The sequence below is a fragment of the Colletotrichum karsti genome (assembly GCF_011947395.1).
Source record: "Colletotrichum karsti strain CkLH20 chromosome Unknown Scaffold5, whole genome shotgun sequence".
Lineage (NCBI taxonomy): Eukaryota > Fungi > Ascomycota > Sordariomycetes > Glomerellales > Glomerellaceae > Colletotrichum > Colletotrichum karsti.
The window spans coordinates 1299375-1324240 of NW_024065905.1; the positions used below are offsets into that span (position 1 = coordinate 1299375).

The 24866-nt window shown below is 53.6% G+C and overlaps 9 protein-coding genes across 9 annotated transcripts; 3 read left to right on the forward strand and 6 right to left on the reverse strand.

Annotated features, from left to right (window-relative positions):
- Window positions 1-75: 75 nt before the first annotated feature.
- CkaCkLH20_02395 (uncharacterized protein) lies at window positions 76-2541 on the reverse strand (the record flags this gene model as incomplete). Its single annotated transcript, XM_038885114.1, has 2 exons — window positions 76-2090; window positions 2142-2541. 2 exons carry the CDS (start codon window positions 2539-2541, stop codon window positions 76-78), a joined length of 2415 nt encoding a protein of 804 aa, XP_038749902.1.
- A 797-nt stretch (window positions 2542-3338) lies between these two features.
- On the forward strand, window positions 3339-5108 carry CkaCkLH20_02396 (uncharacterized protein; the record flags this gene model as incomplete). Its single annotated transcript, XM_038885115.1, has 1 exon — window positions 3339-5108. The coding sequence occupies one exon, from the start codon at window positions 3339-3341 to the stop codon at window positions 5106-5108; it is 1770 nt and encodes a 589-aa protein (XP_038749903.1).
- Window positions 5109-5476: 368 nt separating this feature from the next.
- CkaCkLH20_02397 (duf895 domain membrane protein) lies at window positions 5477-7043 on the reverse strand (the record flags this gene model as incomplete). Its single annotated transcript, XM_038885116.1, has 3 exons — window positions 5477-5655; window positions 5709-6866; window positions 6920-7043. 3 exons carry the CDS (start codon window positions 7041-7043, stop codon window positions 5477-5479), a joined length of 1461 nt encoding a protein of 486 aa, XP_038749904.1.
- A 583-nt stretch (window positions 7044-7626) lies between these two features.
- On the reverse strand, window positions 7627-9170 carry CkaCkLH20_02398 (dimethylaniline monooxygenase; the record flags this gene model as incomplete). Its single annotated transcript, XM_038885117.1, has 3 exons — window positions 7627-8354; window positions 8414-8979; window positions 9034-9170. The coding sequence occupies 3 exons, from the start codon at window positions 9168-9170 to the stop codon at window positions 7627-7629; spliced, it is 1431 nt and encodes a 476-aa protein (XP_038749905.1).
- Window positions 9171-9581: 411 nt separating this feature from the next.
- Window positions 9582-10437, reverse strand: CkaCkLH20_02399 (glutamine amidotransferase class-i family protein; the record flags this gene model as incomplete). Its single annotated transcript, XM_038885118.1, has 3 exons — window positions 9582-9869; window positions 9923-9985; window positions 10054-10437. 3 exons carry the CDS (start codon window positions 10435-10437, stop codon window positions 9582-9584), a joined length of 735 nt encoding a protein of 244 aa, XP_038749906.1.
- Window positions 10438-11389: 952 nt separating this feature from the next.
- On the forward strand, window positions 11390-13069 carry CkaCkLH20_02400 (uncharacterized protein; the record flags this gene model as incomplete). The annotated part of the gene is made up of 3 exons (XM_038885119.1): window positions 11390-11596; window positions 11652-12131; window positions 12191-13069. 3 exons carry the CDS (start codon window positions 11390-11392, stop codon window positions 13067-13069), a joined length of 1566 nt encoding a protein of 521 aa, XP_038749907.1.
- An 862-nt stretch (window positions 13070-13931) lies between these two features.
- Window positions 13932-17257, forward strand: CkaCkLH20_02401 (major facilitator superfamily transporter; the record flags this gene model as incomplete). The annotated part of the gene is made up of 9 exons (XM_038885120.1): window positions 13932-14040; window positions 14097-14297; window positions 14376-14530; window positions 14599-14627; window positions 14682-14859; window positions 14941-15039; window positions 15093-15285; window positions 15351-15922; window positions 17201-17257. 9 exons carry the CDS (start codon window positions 13932-13934, stop codon window positions 17255-17257), a joined length of 1593 nt encoding a protein of 530 aa, XP_038749908.1.
- Window positions 17258-18805: 1548 nt separating this feature from the next.
- On the reverse strand, window positions 18806-19908 carry CkaCkLH20_02402 (uncharacterized protein; the record flags this gene model as incomplete). The annotated part of the gene is made up of 3 exons (XM_038885121.1): window positions 18806-18959; window positions 19017-19733; window positions 19787-19908. The coding sequence occupies 3 exons, from the start codon at window positions 19906-19908 to the stop codon at window positions 18806-18808; spliced, it is 993 nt and encodes a 330-aa protein (XP_038749909.1).
- Window positions 19909-21111: 1203 nt separating this feature from the next.
- CkaCkLH20_02403 (uncharacterized protein) lies at window positions 21112-22920 on the reverse strand (the record flags this gene model as incomplete). The annotated part of the gene is made up of 4 exons (XM_038885122.1): window positions 21112-21158; window positions 21251-21850; window positions 21899-21980; window positions 22030-22920. 4 exons carry the CDS (start codon window positions 22918-22920, stop codon window positions 21112-21114), a joined length of 1620 nt encoding a protein of 539 aa, XP_038749910.1.
- Between the last annotated feature and the right edge of the window lie 1946 nt (window positions 22921-24866).

Below are 24866 nucleotides of genomic sequence, written 5' to 3' on the forward strand. Positions count from 1 at the left end.
AGAGTAGTAGCTAGGATCGTCCAAACTCCACCGGCCTCGCGATTCCCTTCGTAAACCAATCCCAACCGGACCAGCTCACCGTCCGCCTGCCCCAATCAGCCCTCTTAGGCTCGTGATAGCGTCAACCTTCTGAGATGGGTTATCTTCGGAACAAATGCTGCGTCGTCCTGTCTTCGCTGGCTTTGACAGCGTCATTGCTTGATAGATCGCAGACGGCTCGGGCTCGGAAACATACCCAGCTTCTGGCTCCTCGTCTTCTGTGGTTGGCCGAGTTGTGTCAAGAACCTCTGAGACCTTTCTCGAAATTCGGTTACTCGCCAAGGATGGTGGAGGCGCACGCATGGAGCGAGACTCCATGGGGCTCTGGAATACCGAGCTCAGCTTGCGTGTGAGCTTCTGTAGGAGGCTGGGCTCGTCCTTGGGAGGCTCGAATTTGGGAAGGTCAGCAAAATGGGTAGATCGGGAGCGAGACAGACTTTTGCTGTCTGTCGCGCGACGGCCAAGTGGCTCCAGAATCGAGCCATTCTTAGGACGTGAGGTACTGTGAATGACGGCTTCAGATGCCCTCCTGGTCAGCTTGTGGGCGCTTGAAAGCCCATTTGTGTCGAAGATGTCTTGATGAAACAGGCTGGAATTAGATTTTACCGACTCTCGCGGCATGTTTGGAGTCTGGGGGATAGGTAAGATACCGCCAGGTCGAGCGTCAATACCGAGATGATACATATCCTGTGTTTCCCGCTCTTCGTGAATGATGCTGGTTGAAGGGCTAGCCCATTCATTGGTGAGGCGTTTGTTCAGCGGGGGGAATGACGTTATGCCTTGCTGGATCTCGTCCCTATTATTCAAGAGAGTCTTTCCGAATTTGTTGTCCTGCTCCATCTCCGTCGGATGAGCCCTCTTCGGATCGTTCTCTTCCTGGTGATTTTGCTTGGCGCTGTGCTTCGGATCGCGGTTCTCAGTCCCTTGCTCTACCTCTGCCTTTTCTTGTTTGTCCCCTATCTCGGCGTTGATCTCAGATACAAGCTGAGAGCCAATCGAGAAACCTTGGAACGAAGGTTCGCCGGTTTGGAGTTCAGAAACGGGGCTCGGTTCGTCGTCGAGAGTATGAAGCTTGACCTGGCCAGGACCACAGTCCTTGACCACCTGGATGGGGTCCTCAGACTCGTTCTCAGGATTATTCTTTAGATCGCCATCGCCATTGCCGCTCGGTACACTCTTCCGGTCTTCGTCAAGCCCTGGCCGAGACTGTTCGTTCGATCCACCCTCAGACGCTATCTTGTGGCCGTCTGTGGATCTGCTTGTGGGTACGTCCATAGCATCATCGTTTTCAGAGGCTGTTTCGCTCTCCGGGTGCCATTGAATGTTAGTAATGCTGTCTTTGGAGAGAATGGTGGTGATAGAAGCTTGCGAAGGTCGGACTTTGGCGCGGACCTGCCCATCTGACCTACTCCGGGCAAAGAATGCAGTCTGGGGCTCGTTGATAGTAGTAGCAGGGTCTGCCGCATTCGAAAGTTGCGGATCCGTGGCATTCATGAGGCAACTGGGCTTTCTGACCACCTGCTTGGCCTCCTCGACCCGCTTGCCGGACCTTTTGTGAAGAGCGTCGCCCGTGACGGTTGGGCCATGACCATGCTCGCAGATTTCCTGGACAACAATGTTGACAAGATCTTGGACTTGACCGTCGTCAAGAACATACTGACAAGAACCTCGCTGGCACGTAGAACTCGAACCCGCTTTGCCAGGAGACGCCTTCTGACGTTCGGGGTGGCGAGACAAATGATTTCGAACTTTCCGGACGATGTCATGTACTGAAATCTGAGATTTGCCTCGCAGCTTCAAGCCAGGTCTCTTTGGACTACCGACGACATGTTTCGAGCTGTTTCGTCGACTGTTCAGTTTGACAACCGGGGGTCGAGCTTGGGGCACAGGTCTGGCCGATGTGCTTGAGGAAGCCGTCTGCAAAGGATATTGCTGGGATGACTGGGACGTGGGGGTATTGTCTGGGACCGGGAGTTGCGAGAGTTGCGGGAGTCCCGGAACAGCCATGTTGGCGGCCTGCTGGGGAACGTCATAGGGACTTTGAATGTTCGCTAGAAACAAGTTAGAAAGGCACTCTTCAGAGTGACAAAAGTCAAGCTAACCTTGAACTTGATGACCGGCAGGGTTTCCAGCATTTATAGTGTCTCCAAATGCCTTAGGAGGGATGGGAATCAGTTGTCCGTTGGCATCCACGCTCCTGCATCTGGAAGGTCGGCGGATGGCCGGCGTTGCTGGCGGAGCCCAGAAAACGTTTCCGACGTTTCCATTGCTGATCAGGCTGCAGTCGGCGATGGTAGTTGGCGCAGGCGGAATAACTGGATGATGTGCCCCAGATGGCTTCCGCCGCGTCGTAGGAAAGATGACCTTTCCCGCGCAATTCGGGACGAAGACGCCAGGGAGACTGTGTTCGGCGACAGCATTCTGGGCAGCATTGGGTTGCTGTCCAGCCACCGGAGCAGCCATTTCCCTGTCCTGGTCCCAGTCCTGAAAGAAAGACAACATAACGACGATGCAGAAAGAAGATGCTGACCACAATGGTGTTGACGAAGAAGGTCGTGGACGAGGTTCAGAGGTCTAATCGAGGTTGAAGAGGGTGAAGCTTCAGTATTCACATCGCATGAAGCTGAGTAGGGTCAATACAATGAAGAGAATAAGAAGAGACCGACGGATCCAATGTCAGTTGCTGAAGTTGTTACTTGGAAGACGTCGGGGTGCAGCACTTGCTGTGTTGAGGAAAGAGTTGCTAGGGTACGGTCAGCATCGTGAGGAAGGAGTCCCCTAGGCATGGGCCGCATGGCAAGAACCGAATGAGAGCGTCCCTTTCCCTTGACGGACTCATTCGACATGCCTGACATCAAATGGAAGTTGCAGTTTCATCCATTCATGTCAGTTATATATGATTAGATAGGTACTTCCTCCAGAAAGCCATGCATGTCAAGCATCATCCGAGGAAAGCGTCATGATCGTGTTTTTTGGTGATTTCCATTTTGGGAAAGAGATCATGGTGATAATTGTTAGTGCATACGGATGACATAAGCATGTGTGGGCCAGTCTGCATGGAGACTAGCGCTGTCAGATGGGCACGGTCCAGAGCGAACCGCCATTTTGACCAATCAGAATCCCTGCGCAACAAAGGGTTTTCGAAAGCTGGATCGGCAAAATCCTCTGCCAGCTGAGAGCTTCCAACTTTTTAGATCAAAGCGCCTTTCTTTGACATTTTTCGACGGCCGACGACGACGCTCGCGAACGGCGTCTCGAGAGCTCGTTCCTTTCTTTGGTTCTGAACTTGATAATTCCTCATGACGCCCACGAGTCCGTCTGACCCTGCTGGACCCTCCGACGCCGGCAGCGCCTACACGAGGTTGCACGTTACTCCTTTCGACCAAGACCTCTTGAAGCTCGTCGTCCCCTCGGCTTCGCTGCCCAAGGCTCGCAACATCTCCTACCACACGATTGAGACCTTCCCCGAGAAGCGCTTCGGTTTCGTCGAGCTGCCCGAGGCCGACGCCGAGAAGGTCAAGAAGAGGCTGAACGGTTCGGTGCTGAAGGGTGTGAAGATGAAGATCGAAAAGGCACGCCCCGAGGAGAACTACCTCCCGGTCCCCGGCGAAGAGGAGGAATCTGGGAAGAAGAGGAAGAAGAAGTCCAAAGAGCAGGAGGAGGGCACCAAGAAAAAGCGGAAGCGCGACCACAACGTCGTCGAGGGCGTCGAGCTGCGCGATCGAAAGGTCAAGCGAGGCTGGACTGTCCCTGAAGAGGCCAAGATTCGAGAGAAGAAGAGCAAGAAGGACAAGGAGAAGAAGGAAAAGAAGGACAAGCACAAGAAGAGGGAGGAACGCTCCAAGTACACCGACAAGGAGGAGTGTCTGCTAAAGACGAAGCTGCCTGCCAAACTCCCAGCTACGAAACCGGCCGATGCAGACGATGACGATGAGCCCAAGAAGCGCAAGAAGAAGTCGCGCGAGGTTGTCATTCACGAGTTCGAGAAGACGACCAAGTTCCCGACATTCCTCAAGGCCACCAAGCCAGCGCCTGCCGAATCGCTCACCGCAGAGTTTGTCGAGGGCAAGGGATGGATCGACGCCCAGGGCAACGTGATCGAGTCGGAGAAGATCAGGAAGACCGCGACGGCGCCCGTTCCCGAGAGTGAGGCTCCCAAGAAGAAGAAGAAGCCTGCCAAGGCCCCAACCCCTCCCCCGCAAGACGACGACACGACAAGCAGCAGCGGCACTTCTTCAGAGGACGATACGTCTTCAGATGACAGCTCAGACGACGAAGAGGAAGTCAAGGCGAAACCCGTGACACCTGCAAAGAAGGCACCAGAAACATCGAAGCCCGCGCCTAAACCTGTCGACGACGATGACACGAGCAGCAGCGGCACCTCGTCCGATGACAGCAGCTCGGATTCGGACTCTGACGACGAAATGGAGGATGCAGACAAGGTAGTGGCACCTCTTGTCCTGGATAGCCCTCTGGCCGCCCTCAAGGCCGCCGATGCCTCACGACCCAGGTCGGCTGGCTCCAACGTCAGCCTGACGATCAAGATACCGACGCCTTCTACCCCGGCCAAGGTCCATCCTCTGGAAGCGCTTTACAAGCGACCCAAGCCCGACGAGAACTCGACCCCGCAGCCCCACAAGGAGGCCGAGCCTTTCAGCTTCTTCGGCGGCGGCGACAACGACGACTTGGAAGAGGAAGACGCGGCGCCGACCAGCCAGATGCCCATGACCCCCTTCACCGAGCAGGAGTTCGCGTGGCGCAACATTAGAAGTGCGGCGCCCACGCCCGACACCGCGCACCCGAATCGCACGAAGCCTTTCTGGGCCATTGGAGCCGAGGCGGACGAGGAAGAGGAGGACGAGGCGACGCAGCAGGAGATCGAGGCCACTCTTAACGCCGAGCAGAATGCCGTCGAGGGCGAGGGCAGCGGAGTGCCCGCCGGCGAGTTCCAGAAGTGGTTCTGGGAGAACCGAAGGAATCTGAACCAGTCGTGGATGAAGCGTCGGAAAACGGCGGCCAAGGAGAAGAGGCACAGGGATAACAAGTCCCGGGCGTCGAAAGCTGTATAATGCATGTGGAAGATGATACTCCATCAGCGTAAATAAAAGTTGTCCATTTCTGCCAGTCCTTGTTTCTTGTTGGGCTATCGTTGGCACCTCTACAAGTGCTGCGATAGGTCTTATGCTTTTGCCACACCCTGGTCTCATGTATGTGATCCCATGAGGCCTTGCATTTCCCGTTCCGTGAAGTCCAATACTGTTCAATACAAATCAGAAGAGTTCATCTTGTTTGATGTTCGAGTTCTTTCACCCAATATTCAAATCAATTATTATGTATGTATATTAGTAGCCGAAGGCCACTTTGTTCAAGGGCCACGCGACATTAATGCTGTTTACTCCAGCCAAGATTCGCAGACGAGATTTCCATCTGAACGAAATTACATCTTCGCATCTCTTCCGAGACCAGTCTGCCCGATAGCAAACTCCTTCCTCTCATCAGCCGACAACCTCGTCTCAGCCAACTCTCCCTGCGACCCTTCCTCAACCGTCGCAAACTTGTCGGTCTCAACAGGAACATGATCCCGAACCACAAGCCAAGTCGGGTAAACAGCAAGACCTGCCACACATTAGCAACCGGAACCCCCGTCTTCAATCCGAATCCAAACTCACCCAGAAGAATCGTGTTAATAGCCAACGGCACCCGACCGCCCTTCCACTTCCTGGTATTCAACCCAAACGCAACAGCCTGCGCGAAACTCTCCTGGCCTCTCAGCACACCAGAAAATCGAGCCAGCTCGGAGATGTTGTCCGTCTTAGTCGCCAGCAGGTAGTACAGCCAGTTCTGCAGCGCCTGGCGCGCGAAATCCCACAGCAGCAGCACGAAGAAGCCCTCCGTGAAGCCCTTGTCCTCCCAGTCGTACGCCGGCGGGTTCGCCGTGTACTTCTCCTGGATGACCCAGCCGTAGACCCAGGCGATGACGTGCCAGACGACGACGTAGTAGAAGCCGACGTTGATGCGCTTCTTGACGCTGAAGCCCTTGTAGTCGAGCAGCGTGCTCATGAGCTGCGAGGATAAAAGCGTACCAAAGTTGCTGACGAAGCCGATGAGCGCTCTTGCTCTGACTCCGAAGTAGTAAGATTGGAAGTTTCCGCTGTACTGGTTGAAGTACGCCGCCCAGAAAATCGGGAGGAGAAGCAAGATCTCCTTTCTCTTGGAGACTCGCCACAACTCCCGGAATTCAGCAGAGAAAGACTTTTCGGCCTTGATTATGACCTTGCTGCCATCGCTTCTCTGTACTTTCTCCGGTGGCGAGAGCAATAGCGCGAGTGGCACACTGACACACTGCAGCGCGATGAACACCAGATACGTCTGATATCCAACCTTGCCCTTCTTCTTCGCCGCAGCATCGTTATTCAGTGCCAAAACGATTGCACCACCTAGCAACGGACCGCCTGTGCGGAACCACAGCCAGATGTTCATGTATTTTCCTCTCTTTGACGGCTCGGGATACCCCAAAGCGATCGCGCCCTCGGAAGCCCAGAAGAGCCCGGCCGAGATACCGCAAGCAGCCGCGCCTACAAGGACAAACCACACGTTTCCGAAGCGGTTATTGCAGTAGAGACCGGCTGAATAAAGCGGGTATCCAACAGCGCCGAGGAGGAGGGTGTGGGCGAGACCGATGCGGTTGGCGATCGGTCCGCCGAAGAGGCAAAGGAAACCCATGAGACCGAAGACGAGAGCGTTCGCGGCATTGACGAGGAAGGGTTCTTGGGCACCGCCAGCGCCGAGTGCGTTCATGGCGTTCCAAAGGCCAGGGGCCATGAAGCCTGGGCTTCGGTCAGCATCATAGTTAGACCGGCGTTCGTGAGGTACGACTTACCGACACCTCCAATGACGAACGCATTGAACAGCGTTGAATGGTACCATACTGCCTTCACCGGCTCAGAGGCCGCGGCGTGGTCGCGGACCTCCGAGACCGGAGACTTGGTTGGTTCTTCGGCCATCTTGAGTTCGGGCTTGACTTGGCGATGAGACGGGTGGTGTTGAGCCGCACAGCAACTGGGCTTAATGTAATTTATATCTCATAACCCATGCTCCAGTCTCAACACGAATCTCATTGCCAGATAAAGCGCTCATCGTCAAACAATTTTCTCTAAATTTTCCTACATGGTTGCACTGCTCATTCCACACCAGAATGACGAATCTCTTAGTGCGATGTAGGATGGCCTCTGAATCCACTTGATGCCGGCAGTCTTGGCCCCCATTGGACTTTGGTGTGGGGTTTGAGCGATCTTTTGTCGGGAAATTATCCAAAATAGGGAGGTCTAAATGATGGGAACCACATTCATGGGAATGTCGCATGCAGTCTGGCCCTTGGCGAGGGTCTGGAAGTTGACCGGACTCATCTTCGCGGTTGAAGAAGTCGAAAACCGCGAAGAAGTCGAAATAGGATGAGAAAACATCATGAGGTGTGGCAAGAATGCCATGATGGCCTCATCTGACGACTTCATAATACGGCAACTTTTGATTGTCGGCAATCATGGTCATGAGAGTCTAGATGTCTAATTCTTCTATGTGGTTGGGAGTTTATAGCTTGGCCTGGATCTGACTCGTCTTCTGCTCCCGCTCTTTCAACTCTTTCCACCACTTCTGCTTCAACGCCAACACCCCGAAACCCAACACCGCCCACTCATCCTCCCACGCCGGCAACTCATACCCATCAGTCCCCTCCGCGGGAGGTCCTGCAACATCCTTCAAAAAGTCGAAATACTCCTTAAAGTCCGGCTTGATCTCATGAAACTGCGAAGTCGGCCCCTTGTACTGCAACCGCTTCACCTCCCACTCGTCCTGCTCCCTCGGCGAAGGCAGACCCCCACCCCGGTTCGCAAAGTACCGCGCCACCGCGACGGCCTGGTATTCGTACACACGGAACGAGATGGCGGCCTTGACCTGTCCGACGACCGCCAGCGAGGGGTCCGCGATGTTGAAGACGTGCTGGTAGAAACCGGCGAGGCGGCCGCTGGGGGTGACCGGGTCCGGGCGGAGAAACGGGTAGGAGAGCCGGTATCCGGTGCCGAAGTGCACCGTCTCGACGCCGTCGACTTCCGTGCCGTCTTTGAAGGTGAGTTTGACCAAGTTGTCTGGGCCGACGGAGACTCGCGTGATCTCGGGTTTGAGGACGACGTTGGGGAGTTCCCACGCGTCTTTCAGGATCTCGTTGTAGCCGCGCTGGGCAACGTAGAGAGGGCCGGAGACGATGTTGTGGATTTCAGAGACGGTGTCTGAGGCCGAGACGTTGCCGCCGACGACCACCACTTTCTACACCTTGATGTTAGCATGATGATAGCAATACTCATTCCTGTGATGACGAGACTTGCCTTGTTAACGTAGTCTTCGGGAGACCTGTACGCCTTGGAGTGCTCAAACCTCTCAGGCAAAGCGGCAAACGTCTCCTTCAACCCCGCGATATTAGGAACGAAAGGCACACCGTAGTGTCCTGTTGCCACGATTACGGCGTCAAAGTCATCTTGCCACCAGTAATCTCTCTTCTCATGCTTGAAATAATGCTGCGTCCGTCGGAGAGTGAGTCGCCATTTCTTGCCGACCTTCTCCACCCGCTCAATATGAGTGTTGAGGGTGATCAGATGTGAGAACGGCTCAGCAATCTCCTCAAGGTAGCCGGTGATTTTCTCCCACGGATGAGTGGGATTGCTCTTTCCGAAGCGGGTGATTGAGGTAGCTGAGTGGATGGACGGGAAGGGCTTGTAGGTAAAAGCCATGACCGGTGAACCGACATTGCTGTCCAGCGAGGGGTAGATGCCTGTCCGAGCAGTCACATTCTCTGGAGCTGCTGGTAGCGACTGTGGCAGTCTTGCTGGAATATCTCGAATAGGCTGACTAGAGTTTGGCGAGAATGGCTCTGGTACCGCATCATATATCCTGAAGCCCGTGAGTTATTTGCCAATGTCGTCGAAGTCCAATGTGACCACTCACCATGTCCCGCCAATATTCTCTCTCCTATCAAAGAGTTGAATCCTGTCAAAGGCCTTCTCTTCACTGAGGGCTTTCACGGCCGAAATGCCCGAAGGCCCAGCACCAATAATGGCAACGCTTGAGTAACGAGGCGCCATCACGTTAAGGAGATCTGGATCGCGTCTTCGAGATCTTTTCAATATTTCCAATGTTCTTGAGGGCTTTAATTTGTATCGTTGCCTCTCTCTCTTGGAGTTCCACGCAGCTTATATCGCCAGCTGACTGACGAATCGGTCGCGCATATGACGTGCTTCGTGGAACTCGACATGCGAAAGGCCGAAGTCCCACCCAAAGCTTGTGCTTGTCTGTGAGGTCAGCCAAAGTGAATATGGCGAAATTGTCATTTACGGTGAGGTTCTGAAAGATGGGATTGCCCCATCTTGATAGTTACACTGCTATCACATATGGAGCTGTGCGGCACGGGGAGCTCCCGCTCTGAAGACCAACATGGGTCTTTCCCCCTGTTACCTGTAGCAAAACATGATTCCATCTTTCGCATCAGTCAGACTTTACTTCCTCACAAAATCCATGATCTTCAACCAGACTTCACCTCCGTCATCGGCCGTATCGCTGCTGAATAATTTCCCACAAGGACTCCTCGCTGTCGTCTCATTTTGTTTGTACAGTCCATCGTCCGTCTCGACCAGAATCTTAACGGTCTCGCGGCTGAGATCCGGATGACCTTGGAACGTGATAAATCCTTTCTCTACGCTACTGGAGATCTCGCATCGTTCAGCAAGCGCAGTGAACCCAGGTGCCAAAGCCGTCACATAACGTTTATGGTACTTTTGCAGCAACTGGGATGATTAGATCAGCTTGCACCAGTGTGAACGGCTAAGACGAAACTTACCAGTGTATCCTTTCCAAAGAATTCCTTCCCCTCTGTGGTAAAGTTCATCTCTTCCACCGCAATCTATCCCGCCGGAGCAAAATAAGTTTCTTCTGAAATACGAAATAAAAGAGGTTAGGCTGCTAGCTTACCCTCGGTCCCTCGGCGAGAACCCCCAGGCTTCCACCGAGAGCGTAATGCACCGCCTGATGACCCCAACAGAAAGCGACTATTTTAGTGTTTGGGAGCACAGAGACTTCGCGGATGAGGTCGAGAACTCGAATCGCCCACTCGGGTTTCTCATCTTCGAGAAGGTTCACTGTTCCGCCGGTGAGGACGAACAGGTCATAGTCGGTGGCCGGAGGTAAGGCTTCGCCATCAGCCGCGCGGTAGTGGTCGACTTTCGCGTGGGAGATTCCGCGACGGATGTAGCCTGTAGTAGCATCGATTGTCATCGGGCCCCATGGTTTGGTTGTTGAGAAGTCCTGAATGATAGCAGCCTTGAATGGCTTCGGCGCTCCGTTCGCCTCAGACATGTTTCTTGGGTCTTGTCGTTTTGGCTAGATATTTGTCCCAAATGAGGAGCAAAACAACTCTATGCTGTCAATATCACCACTTCACGGTGATTATTTCTGGCCGAATACTGCTAGCGATTACGCACAAGAGCAGTAACAGGTAATTGGGAGGGGTAACGGCATTAAAGGAGTTGTAGTGAGGAATAATAGCAATAGCGGTGGTAGCTCATAGTAGTCTTAAGGAAGAAACAACCGCGAAGAGTGGATGAATCAGTCTCTCCGTGTTGGTGGAAACTCCCGGCGCGGGACCCGGGACTGGAGCCGGTCGGCGTTTTGTCCGATGGAGCGCGTGATCCCCGACTAGGTGGAGTCTTTCGGACCCATGTCCGACGCATTACTGCGGCTCAGCAACGCTGCTGAACAGAGACTCTTCGATATCTAGACCGAAACAATGATAACGAACCGCGGAAGCGTTTTCCAGCCTTTCCTATGATAAGATCGGGACCGCGCATTGAGTGTGAACTGATCGGCATACCCGCAACCGCGCTGGGTTACCGAGACCGCGCGTTGGGGTAGATGCAACCTGCTGCTAATCATCAGCCAGATAACTAACTGTTCACGGGACCAGCGCTCCTATGTGAGGGGTATCTCATCCACATTTGAGTCCCTTCATTTCACACCCGCGCGGAATCCCATTCGAGAGACAGCATACTCAATACTGTCAGCGTGACGGCACCTTTTCCAGTTGAAGCAAAGCATTCGGAGCGCATTCATCCGGTACTGTGATCTAGGAAAGAACCTAGGGCATATGTATGTGTTATCTTGCGCTTTTCTCTAAGCAGATCTGCATGTAACTGCACTGGTGACTGGCATCATGTTGTTTTATATTAATTAATATAAAGCAAGTTGAACTTACCTTTTCACTGGGGCTTTCGGACTTGTCAAAGCTGAGATCAATCTATTCACTGCCAACATGTCCTCAAATATCCCCAACAGCATGAAGCCAGAGCCTGCGCAGGGCGAGGCAGATGCTCAGAGCATCGCGAAGGGCACTGTGGAGACTGGACATACGGATATCGGCTATGAATATTACCTCCAATCCCAAGGCATGGATCCGGCACAGAGAGAAGCCATTGCGAAAAAAGTCCTCCGAAAGATTGATTTCATCCTTCTTCCAGCTGTGAGTTATTGTGGCCGAAGACATTTAATGCATGAGAACTGACCATAAATCACAGATGTGCCTCGTTTATCTACTCTCTTTCCTAGACAAACAGACGCTCAACTATTCCAACGCATATGGGCTGCAGAAAGATCTCGGTCTCGAAGGCCGCGATTATTCCTGGGTGGCATCCATCACGAACATCGGTTATCTGGTTTTCTCGTACCCGTCGAGCTGGTGCCTTCAGCGGTTTCCCATCGGAAAGTTCGTTTCGATCATGATTCTATGCTGGGGCGTCTTGCTTGTCGCCACGGTCGGGGCCAAGAACTTCGCCGGCATCATGACTCTTCGGTTCATACTCGGCGGACTGGAAGCCTGCATCGGGCCGGCATGGATGCTTGTCACGTCCATGTTTTGGACCAGGGATGAACAACCTCTACGAATGTGCATCTGGCTGGGTTGCAATGGTATTTCTCTTATGCTGGGTTCCGGAATTTCGTGGGGACTGGGCACTACGACACATACCGCGTTGGCCTCATGGCAGCTCATCTTTTTGGTAAGAGAAATCATACGTACCTTTTATAGTTACAGCATTCTAACACTCGCCATCCTTAGGTCATCGGAGTCATTACTTTGTTCTTCGGCGCCATTGCATTCTTCTTCTTCCCCTCGAGCCCAGTCGACTGCAAATTCTTCACGCATGAAGAGCGCGTGGTGTCGGTCTGGCGCGTAGCCGACAACCACACTGGTATCAAGCACAGCCAATTCCTTCCATACCAGATGAAAGAGGCGTTTCTTGAACCGCGGGTGTGGTGCGTCGCCTTACAACAGATCTCCATCGGAATCATCAACGGCAGTATTACGAACTTCATGAGCTCCCTGCTCAAAGGCTTCGGCTATGATTCCGTCGAGATCATCACTTGGCAGTTGCCCAATGGGGCATTTCAGCTAGTCTGCACCGTAATCGCTGGATTCATCGCCTCACGCTTCAGAAATATGACTGTCCTCATGAGCGTCCTCGTTCAGGTCCCGTCCCTGGCTGGTATCATCGGTATTGCCCTCATCCCGCTGGACCATCGTCTCGCACTCACAGCCTGTTGCTGGCTTCTCGGCATCATTGGCGCAGCCATCATTTTGAACTGGTCTATAGTGGCCTCAAACTTCGCCGGTCACTCAAAGCGAATGACGGTCAACGGCCTCAACTTCATCTGCTACGCCGGCGGCAACATCATCGGGCCGTTCATGTTCGACCCGGACGAGTCACCTCGGTACATGTCTGCTATCAAAGCTCTCTGTGGAGTTTATGCCAGTTGTATGTTCTTCACTGCTTGCATCGGGGTTCTTATGTGGTGGGAGAATAAGAAGCGTGACGCACGAATTGGAAGCATTGCCGGGACTGAAGCCAACGACGGACATGATGAGGCTGAGGCCAACGAAGTTGGATTCAGTGACCGCACGGATAAGGAGAATCCTCATTTCAGATACAAACTCTAAAGCCGAATCTGCATCAAGTTGCACTCATGTGTAATGGTGGAAGTTTCAGGACACATGTCAGCATTGTATGTCACTTGTGCTCCATGCAAATCCACATCTTAGACGCCTTTTCTGCGACGATTTGAAAGTAATCAACCAAAAGAGCCAAACCCATATCAAATTGAATAAAGACGAGATACTGGGCTGGCAAACGGGGGAGGTCGACCTCGTGTCGGCCACAACCCCGCATCTCCGGCTTATCCTCCGCTTATCATCCCGGATCACACCCTATCAACCAACCTGCCAGCCAAGACACCATGCAGCTTCACGGCGTACGTCAATGGAACGTGACAATCTCATCCCCGCATAACACCATCCGCTCGTCTGATTATCTTTTCCGGGACGGTAACCTTTGTCCCGATATCTGGCCTGGCCCCGGCCTCTCTCAGGCCTGTCTAATGTTATCGCGATGCTGAAGACTATCCGCCAAGACAGGGCAGATAAGTATGATGGAGCCGCAGTCAACATCGTCCGATCAGGAGGCAAGATATATGTAAGAACAGCAGTAGACTGTCCATGTTGGTCTGCAGCAGGTTCCACGCGTTCGGGCTCGTCCCGCCTTCTGGTCGGCTATTTTGATGTCGCCTCCGATAGATGCTCCTCTCCGCGGGAATCCTTATCTCGACTGCCAACAGTTGACAAGGGTCCATGCTGCGTCCGGTAATGGCTGAGGTTGTTCCGGCAGTGATATAAGCCGATCCCTCGATGGCGCCTTCACGCTGATATGACCTTGTGCCAACCGTCGTTCAAATACTGCCGTTGCCTATCTTCTTGAATCAATATCGTCTTCCACGCACTTTGAGGTGTGTGATTTTAGGCAATCATGGCATCCCCAGTTGAAGCTCGCGATATCGAGAAGAAGAACCCCATTGTGTCCGATGACAATGACCAGTCGGAGACGAAGAGTGAGGTCATCGGCGACTCGACCCTCGGTAAAGGACCCCGCATACCCACGAAATGAAATCGATATTGACATGAAGCTATGCAGTTGAGGCTGAGGCCCGTTACACGAAGCAAGAGTTTCATAAACTGAAGAGGAAAGTCGACCGCTACTTGCTTCCTCTCATGTGGCTTTGTTATGGCATCCAACAAGTCGATAAGACGGCACTTGGTGTCCAGGCTATCTTCGGTCTGCGACAGGACACCGGTCTGGTGGGCCAACAGTATTCCTGGTTGACGACAATCTTCTGTATGTCGATGTTCCGCCTCATTCCGATCTCCGATGCAGAAACCTGTGCAGCCACAGTCCACTAACATGGCTGGTTAGACATCACATACATGTGTTTCGAATTCCCCAGCAATGTTATCCTCCAGAGATACAAGATGGGAAGAATGCTATCGTTATACATGATCTGCTGGGGAATTATCGTGCTTTGCATCGGCTTTGCCAAGAACTTCACCCATCTGATTGTGCTTCGTGGTGTAAGTTGACCTTTACAAGTGAACACAAACATGAATTCTTCGGCTAAACTTGGCATTTCTGTACGCAGCTTCAGGGAGCCTTCGAGTGTTGTATCAGGTATGTGCGGCCTTCTGGAGGAAGTACTTCTCTAATCAAATGAGTGTTGCATAGCCCTGGCTTCATCCTCTTGGTAGGGACCTGGTACAAGACTCAGGAGCATGCTTCTCGCTCGCTCGTGTTTCAGAGCGCCAATGCGGGCTTTGGCGTCATCGCTAAGCTGATTATGTACGGTATCGGCGTGGCCACGCAGAACAAGGCTGGCGCTGAGCCATGGCGGTACATCTCCTACGTAAGTCGATCGAATATCATCTCAGCCTGTTTTCTTGGTTAGTTAGTCACGAAATTTTGATACTGACCGAATCTGCAACAGTTTCTTGGGGGACTCACTACGGCTGTAGGATGCGTCTGCCTTTTGATACTTGGAACGCCGTCTGAGGTGATGTGGTTGACTAAAGAAGAGAAGGAAATGGTAATTCAGCGTGATACAAACGAAAACAGGCCAAGTATGCTAATCTTTCCCAGGCAAGTGCTCGCATCAGGTCCAACAACACCGGCAACGATCGCACTGCGCTGAAAGGTTGGAAGTGGAAGCAAGTCCGCGAATGTTTCGTCGATCCTTGTTTCTGGTTTGCCGGAATCAATGCGTTCTTGAGCTCCGTTCCCAACGGAGGCCTTACGACGTTTGGTAGCATTGTCATCACCTCCTTCGGCTTCAGTAAGAGAACCCCCCCAACCCCCACAGCCTCCTGATGACAATGATTCGCCTAACAATCTGCAAAGCCAACCTTCAGGCGATTCTGATCGACATCCCACGATCCGTCTTCTCCGTGATCATTTTCATCGGTGTAGGTCTTACTTGTACCAAGTACTCGAACCTACGTCTCTGGTTCATGGCCTCCTCGGTTCTCCCGCCTTTCGCAGGTTTCATGGGCATGTCTCTACTGGATAACGATCCAGCCATTAAGTGGACTAAATGGGGTTGCTACTTCATGACCGTTCCTTTCGTCCTAGGCCTGTTTCTCGCCTGGACGTTGATTCCCAGCAACACGGCCGGCCGGACAAAGCGTACTATCACCAGTAGTTTCACTTTCGTGGGATATTGTGTCGGCAACATGGTTGGAAGTCAGATCTTTGAGGAAAAAGACGCGCCAAAGTACACCCCAGGCACAATCGGTTGCGCCGTCTGCTTCGGCCTTGAGTTTGCGCTCATCTTGACTTGGAGATGGGTCTTGGTGAGGCGGAACAAGAAGAGAGATGCCGACATGGCTTCCGATGGACTTACTGTTGAGGAGAGGGCTCAGAAGGGCAAGGAATATGGTGAAGCTGATTACACGGACTTCGAAAACCCCTACGTAAGTTGGAATCCCCAGTCAACGGAGCTAGATGCTGACGAGAGTTCAAGTTCCGATACACATTGTAGCGCACATGGTATAGAGGCCTTGGCGTTCCAATACCATATAATGCACATCTACTATCAACACGGCCTAAATATCCTCCATCACTCTTGATGTCACACTCGTGCCTTAGCGGCATTCACCAGTTAAACCGCTCAGCCCGGTTCCACAGCGGCTCCTGCCCCGAAAGTTCCCTCGAACGAACACTATCACCGACGCATCCGTTGTATAGGTTACGAATCTCTCCTCCCCAATTGTAAAAACGCTTCTCCCAACCTGCGTTTGCGTCCCACCAGCCGGGCCCTCGCGGACACTCGTCGTATCCAAAATCATACCAAGCAGTTATGTCTGCTGTAAACTCATCAAGACACCGAATCGAATAGTCTGTGAAACAATCCTCGCAGCTGCTGCTGAACTCCTTTTCTTTTTCATACATCGCTTCCCTGAATTTCCTTTCAAAATACGGATATCGATAACAGTATGGCCTATCCCAATCCAGTAATTCGTACCTGGCCGTAGACAATAGTACTTGATGCGGGCATATCATGTGTTTTCCTGACAGCTTGTCGTACATGCTACACATTCCGTAGGGATCATAGAGGTTCCATCTCACCTCCAGAAGGAAGTGACCATGAACGATCTTGGGTGTGGCTCGGTAACTCTTCAGAATAGAGTTTGAGAAGGCACGACTGTCAAGCGACATCGGTGCCATTATCTTCTGGAGGTACTTTTGATGAATGTTTCCGAGTGAAGAAAGCTTCAAAGCCAGTTGAACATGACTTTGCCGGATCTTGTAGCAATGATCCATCACGCGAACCTCATTTCGCTGACAAGCCGGCCTCCATCCACTCCGCGGTGTATCACGCCTATTGATGCGATGAAGCGTGAGACAAACTCGGCAAGCCCAATGGTTAGGCGAATCGTGAGCGAGCCGGCCCCAGAAACCCTGTTTGAGCCAAGGATGGAGATCCTGTAGCGTGGCTTTCCAGTCTCTGTCTTTGTGCGTGAGGATCCATAACGCTGCACAGGTTCGCGCCACCATGGCTGCGTCGATTATTTTGAGTTCTTCGATAATTTGCGATACCAACTCTACAGGAAGCTGTAGAATACTCGATTTCGTGTTTGCCGGGGATCCTGGGTCTTTTGGGTCTGGTTTGCGCCTACTACGGGCCTTGCGATTCCGGCGTTTTCCCATGATGAGTTGATAACTGAAGAACTGAAATTGGTCGTGACTAGTTATTGGACGTGAACACTACGGTTGGCGGCGCGGTTGATGTTAAGAACAGTTTGTGACCAATCTCCGAACTATACGGACGGTTATCCCTCAAGGTGTTGCATGATACGAGTCTTTTCCTGCCAATCTCCGAACTGAGTCAACATGGAGTGATGTTGTGTGGAGAGACCATTTCGGAGAAACCTACATCAGAACCGCTGAACCACGGATTCATTAAACTATGTTAACCATTGAATTAGGTTAACATAGATTGCTGCAAAGCTTTCCGTCTGCTAATGCTTCATTGTGCTTCAAGGCCTGGGAAGTCCGAAAGTAGAGGTCGATCGCGTGACACAAGGAGGAAAGGAATCCGTCCTATTCCACTGTGTCCTCCAGAAAACACGTAGCAAGCGCAGTAGCTGCTTTGCATCCCGCGAATAGACACAAGCCCGTATAGCTCAAGCGTTCAAGCCTTTTCACTCCAGTCAATTCCTCCCATCCAGTCGTTCTTCAGTGGCAATAGTTGTTAAGGGGCATATGTTTCTTGATATACCGGCAAAACATGAAAAGCCGTAGTGCGTCAATTACTAAGTAGACCTGCGCTGTCCGGCCGCCGCATCTTCTTGTTCTCCCTACAGAGTCTGTGTGCGTTCACTGAGAAGAGCCTCCTCTTCTGGTACATCTCTCAGTTGCTCCAGCGTTGGTCGCTTTTGCTTCAACTTGCCTTCCTCCTGTAGCAGTACATCAAGCTCCGTCGTATTTGGGATGCTCTCATTTGATATAAATGCGTCCGCAGCGTGATGAGCTGCATTTCCGAGGGTTTTGGAAGTCACAGCCGTATTGTCAAGCTCTGACGTAGACGTTGACGATGACCTGGGATGCGACAGAATAGACTTGAGTTCCTGAACAACGCTGTACAGTTCGGCCGGTGCCGTATTCCCGTTTGTCTAGTACTGATGACTCGACGTATTGCCCTGATGACTTGCGATGGCGTCGAACACCCGAGGGCTCATCTCCATTTCAACGGGCTAATGCCCACTATGGCCCTCCTTTGAGAATTTGGCTTGCCATTGCTCAGCTCTGACACGTCGCAATCATTGTCCTTCGGCCCCTGACTCGCTTTCCTTCACGTTTTTCATAGAAAATTCTGGATGCCGATGAGACATAAAGTGTTGGGAGGGCGATTCCAACGGCCACCCCTGCTTTTGCCCCTGTAGACAAGCCCTTTGCAGATGAGTTTGATGCTGCCTCGGTTGGTGGAATGACCGTCTCCGTAGACGTTGGTATCACCGTGTCGTTGAAAGTGCGCTAAACACGTTCCAGGCTCTATTATGAAAGAAGGCTCAGGGCTTGGATCTTTGCTTGGAGTCCGGGTCCTAGTCCTGGCGACTACAAGAGAAGGTCATCGTCCAGGTGGTGATTATGCTCATATCTCCCTGCGGGCTACAACAATGCGGCACGCCCAATATCACGCCACGAGACAACCGCCTTGTCAAATACGTCCTGCAGAATGAAATCCGAACTCCTCTCCAGAAATGCTTATTTCATTCCCAAGTATATACATATCCAGTCAAGTAAGTACAAGAAGTCCAAACCTACCCGAGCCTGTCAACAGTCCTCCCTTCCTCTCAGCAAACGTTAGGCCCAGCCTCCAAAGCGTCCGCAACAGTCTCAGCAACCGCGTCGTGGATGGGGTACGTCGGGTGCAGCGTGTTCAGCCAAAAGTACTCGTTGACCTTAACACCGCAGCTCTCGATCAGTGTATCCTGGGCGTCAGTTCCACTGTCATCGAAGTCAGCACATCAATCACCCTCACTATCAACCAAGGAAAAGACTCACTTCTCATACGCCTCGCAGTACGAAGTCGTATTTTTCAGTCCCGCCGTAGCCGCAAACTTGGCCGGCTCATCCAAAACCCCGTTAAAAACCCCGTTCGCATCCACAACCCACGCATTCGCACCCTCCAGCTTCTTCACGTTCCCCGCCATCGTCTTGATCCGGCCGTTAAAGTCCGCGACGTCCTCCCGGCACAACGTCTGCGCCTCCGCGTTCTCGGCAAGGAGCATCGGCGTGCGGTCCACGGGCGGCACGCTCAACCAGACGAAATTCCGCGCGCCGGCGTCGTACAGCTGCTTCGCGAGGCCCTCGTACACGCCCACGATCTTCTCGTTGAGCGCGCCCGTCGCCTCCTTGCCGTTCCAGTACGAGTTGCCCACGTCGTTGACGCCGATCCAGAAGGCGAAGACGCTGTCGCTCGAGGTCCACGCCGGGGCGGTCCTGGCGGCGTAGGACGCGTTGAAGAGCGTCTGGACCTGGTCCTTGAGGGTGAGGACGGTGTCGGCGTACGGCTTGACGAGGTCGGCGTCGACGGTCGCGCCGCCGTAGGCGAGGTTGTAGGTGTAGAGGAGGGAGGCGTTGTGCTTGACGGTGAGCTGGCCGACCCAGTTGGGCCCGTTGCAGGAGGTCCAGCCCGGGTAGGAGGGGTTGCCGAGGGGGTTTGAGGGGTTCGGGGCCTCGAGGGAGGTGTTGAAGCCTGTCTGGGAGTAGGAGTCGCCGCTGATGTTTGTTAAAATTCGCAGTTTTCACAAATCCAGCGAACACAGACTTACAAGACGAAGGCGTGCTTGATGTTAGCCCAGCCGGGCCACTCCGAAGTAGCCGTACAAGCGCGCTTCTCCAACGCACTCACGCCAGCTGCGAGCAGACCCGCAGCGAAGATCTGAGACTTCATCGTGACCTGCACTATTTACGTATCTTCCCACAAAAATAACCAGCGAATGAAGCTGAAGAAACGAATGACGTGTGAGAGAAGCAAGCCGGTGGGATGAAGAGCGGAAGATCGACGGGAATCCTGGGGGTATATAAACGAAGCTTTGAGGCCATTCATCAAGGGGGTGATGTTTAATCTACACCTTACGCCGCCCCAGAGCCCCTCAATTACCGGAAGGGAGCGAGCGAAGAAGCTCGGGGCGCCAGCAAGGGGATGGATACGGGGTCCCGGCAGCTCGGATGGCTCCGTTGGGCGAAGCGCCGGCATCTGCGTCCGAGTTGGTGGTGGCTTCATCACGGCATTTGAGATCGAGTGTGCCGGTCAGAGACGTCGGCTTCGGTGCCTCAGCGAGTTGTCATCAAAACAGTTGCGGATCTGCTCAGAATGAGCTGAGCTCATCCGAAGAGGCGTTCACCACATCTTTCTTCTCATCCGAACAGGTAACGGCCTTGCCGCCCTGCCGCGATTTGAATGCAGGTGTGGAGTAAACTCGCGTGGAGTGAAGCAAAATAAAGTGAAAGTGGGCTGGGATGAGACGGGACGAGATGGGGATTCGGAGATTGGACGTCACGTGCGCGGAGGGGAGCTTCCGTTTGCCTGGGATGGTGTTGCGACGGGAGAAGAGGGAATGATCCTTGAGGTTTTTAATATGTATGACGCCGAGTTTGCAGTTTCTCCGTCCATTTGGATGAGTTTATCGACGTTTGCGATGAGAAGATCCTGGTTTTCGGCGACTGGAGTGACTGGGAAGTAAAGAGTTATGAGTTCGTTGATGTGCGAGGAGCGACCGTCACGTCTCATTAAGATCTCACGCAGTATTTCAAGTGATGCGATGATAGTGGTCTCATAAATTCGTTAATACCCAGCCCTCTAAGAAATAGCTATGATCCGCCTTCAGTTTCGTAAGAGTGGCTCTTTTACCGTGAGAAACAGCATCCTCATCTGAGATCCGGTGTCATTCGTCCTTGTGACTCGTGTCCCATCCCAGTATTCGAACCAAACATCCTTTTTTTCTATAGGGTAATAGTATGTTATCGCCATGTAAAATCCCAAACACTAAATAAATGCAACAGGTTCCGTTTCTTCATAGATGATATCCGTAGCTCATCTGGTGATATTCATACAAATTGTCGAAGCCGCGAAGTAATGTGGCGATTGACCTCCCTAGGTAAGGGTGGCCAACATGGCACGCATGAGCTTCGGGGGAGGACCTGATGAAAGCCGTGTCAGTCAGGTTGCGACAAGAATCGATGACAAGAGAGCGCACCTTAGCGGTACTTCGGTACGCTGATGGCCATCCTACCTTTCTTGTCCTTCTCGATGCGCACCCCGCGTCGCGGCTCCTCGACCTTCTCGACCTTCTCCTCGTAAAGTACCACCGCTCCATCGGGCATTTGCTCCGCGTGTACGAGGTCGCGGCTGTGGCCGTGCTTGCGAGAATGAAGCTCAGCCTCCAGCGCCTTGATCTCGCTCCGGATGTTCTTGCGAGAACGAGAGCGGCTGCGGCGACGCTCAGCGACAGCCATGGGGCCGATAGGAATTTCCTCGCTGATTTCACGACGCTCGTACACCGTGCCAGTGGTTCCCGAGGTCGTCGTGGTGTATGAGCGGGCGGGAGAGACTTCACGAATGACAGTCCGCCTCTCCACCACCTCCTCAACGGGGGGTGGTGGGGGCGGCGCCTCGACGACTACGGGAGCTGGAGCTGGTGGCGGTGGAGCGGAATAGACTGTAGGAGGCGCGGAAGGCGGCGCGATGACGACGGGTGGCGGAGGAGGACGTTCATGGACGGATGGCGGCGGCGGCGGAAGGGCGGCTACAGGAGGAGGAATGGTGTAGATTTCTTCGTGGCGTTCCTCAATTCTGCCGGCGGAAGAGCGGGCAGCAGCGATTTCCAGTTCACCTGCATCAATTAGTTTGTGCGCTGGGAGAGCAAGAGGAGAACACCCACTTTGCTTGTACTCTTCGCTGAGTTTCAGCAGCTCATCAATGTTGTCCTGGCCGAGGGCCTTGAGGACAATAACAGTGTTACCCTGCAGAGGTTAGGCGACGGGTCGATGCGATGACTGACAAAGAACTCACCTCCTCAATGTAGGGGTATCCCAAGTCGATAAGAGCCCTCTTAGAGACCAGGCGCTGAGGGATACGGGTCTTGCCCTTCTTCGGGTACTCGCTGCGGATGGTCGTGGCACCGCTAGTGCTGGTTGATCTACTCGAGGTGCTGCTGGACCTCGAGCTGCTTCTGTGAGACTTTGTCCTCGTAGACCTCGTGGATCTGGAGACTTTCGATTCCCTGCTGCGGTCTCTGCGTCTGCGTGACCTCACAACCTCGCGCTCCTTGACCCGTTCGGGCATGTCGCGGTATTCCTCATCCCCGTAGTACCCCGGCTCGGCAATCTGAATCTCATCGTAACGCTGGGAAGGTGCAGGGCCAAGCTGTCGGGTGCGCGGCAGGGGAATAGGCACGTATGGCTGTGCCCGGAAATCCTCACGGCGGATGTCCTCTCTGCGGGCTGGAGGAGGGTACTCCTCGCGCTCGCGATCGCGCTCCCAGAAGCGAAGCGGACGGCGGTCGAAAGTGTCGAGAGAAGACTGACGACGAACCATGGTGGGGCGGCGAACTGGCGAAGGGCTGCGACGCTCGCGTTCCCTCTCGAGGTGAAGGCGGCGGTCGAACTCCCGGTCGAGGGGCTCGTCACGGCGAGGCCTATAACGATCCTCCTCGACGTGGCGGCGGTCCCTCACGAAATCATCGTCGTAGCCGCCCCGGTATCCACGGTCGCCACGGTCGTAACGCTCGTCTGAGTGGTCTCTGCCACGGCGAGGTGGCGGGTAGTAGTCATCGCGCTCTCGCTCTCGCTCATCAAAGCGGCTTCGCTCATCAAAGCCGCGGCGGTCGTCGCCGTAGCCGCGATCGCGCTCCCGCTCGTACATGAAGCGGTCGCGGTCCCAGCGTTCGGCACGGCCAGCCATTTTGGATAGTTGAAACGTATGTGTTTTTTGGGAAGCGAAGTAAAGTCGACGACGGGTATCACAATAAGTCGCAAAAAAAAGGTTTGTCGCTAATTCGGACCTAGTTGTTCACTTGTGTAGGTCCAAAGGTTGTGGAATGGTCGGGTGATGGCAGAAGTCCGTCGAGATGAATCTGGAAGAAGTGGTCGCTCGTGTTGCGGGATCCCGGATTTCCAGTGCGATGACGACACACTTTGAGGGAGAGAGCGAGAGAAGAGGGGAAAAGCGGGATAATGAGTGTTACTCAGTGGTGGAATGTTCCCTCTCTAATGCGAGCGAACCAGGCCAATAGCGCAGGTAGTGTCGGTGAAGGCCGTTGACCCGCCTGGATCCAGTGGGTTCGGATTGGATAATGGAATACCGGCGCCGCCCTGCGTTGCGTAGCGTGCGACTGGCTGCTCCAGATTCTGCCAGGGGGTAGATGTGACACTGTTTGACTGTAACAGTGGGCAGTGTCGAGAACTGCGGCGACAAGAGTGAGGCGCGGGAGGGCAGAAAGACCCCGTTGGCTGACTGGTGTAGTTGGGTGAGGTGATAAGGGTGAGAGACGGGTGATGCGATGCAGGCCGGACGGGACTGGCTGGATGACTTGATGTTCCAGTAGAAATCGAATCGTGTGGTGGTAGGCGTGGGTAGCAACCGGCCTATGAGAAGTCGATGGAAAGCCAGAAGCAGCCCGCGAGTATGCCAGCTGACCTCACCTCGCTCGACTTGTGACCTGTGGCCGATGATGGTGCTGGGTCTCGACACTCCCCAGCACCCGTTGATGGATATTCGTCGATGCTGCTGTTGCTGCGCGTCGCGTCGCACTGGCTGCGAGGTGAATCTTTTATAAGTCCTTGAGGGAAAAGATCGTTCGAGAAAATGAGGGTGGCCGGGGGAGATCGAGCGGTTTTGTAGTTTGGAATTTTGGTTGTTGGGAAAGACGGGAATTCGTGATGGTGGAGAGCAAGAGCCAAGGCAGGCCTTTCGGCAACGGAAACCGGGACAGGGGCTGCTTTGACAGTCGACGCAAGTGAGGAAGATGGTGGTGTTGGTGATGCCTCTTGGAGCGATGATCCCAGCTCGTCTGGCGTCTCTGGATGGTCCGGCGGTGTGGTAGGGCAAGATGTCCGCTGTTAGTCTTGTCAACCATGAACGGACGGCTGCTCTCCCGTATGCCAGAGAAAGACGCCAATGAGAAATCAGATATGCGTCCGAACTTGAGAACCAAAGCCTGTTTCATCGTCAGACAAGCGCTGGTCGTCAAATAGTATCCCGCCGCACAGAGGGCAATAATTGCCGGCTCTTAACAGCAGCCATCAGAGGCATATCGGCGTGGGAAGTAGAGGGCTGTTGGAGCCAGGCTACTCCTTGCAGACAGCGCCTCCGCAAGGCCCGTGTCGTTGCTTTTCGCTTCGATTCCAGCCTTTGACAATTCCAGACCCGATCCACCATGTCCTTTAGCCTCAGTGGTTTAACCCGTTTTCGCTCGATTTCCAACCTGACAGTCGCCGCTTGGGCACCCATCGCTGGGGAATCGACCTCGAAAGAGTGCTTCAGTGCCCATCGTCCCGGGACCTTCCTCCATCGACCGCGGCCTCGCTCGTCGTTGGGCCTGAACGGATCGACGGGGGATGCTGGGTGGCGGAAGGATGGGCGGGAAGAGGCTAATTTTCTCGTTTGTCGGGGCTGTCTGTGTCTCGTCCGGACTTTGGGACGTCTCGTTCTCGTCCAACATGTCCTGCAATAGCTCCCTTTCGTGCCCTTTCTTTGCCTTGCTATTCTTCCCACAAAGTACTGCGCAGCTCGAAACTGAACCCTCGCCGGCGTCACAGTGCTGTCGCGGCCCCTCGCAGCGCAGCGCCAACATGCGTTGTTGAGCTCGAGTCGGCGGGGATGGACCTGACCGCCACCATGCTCGATGA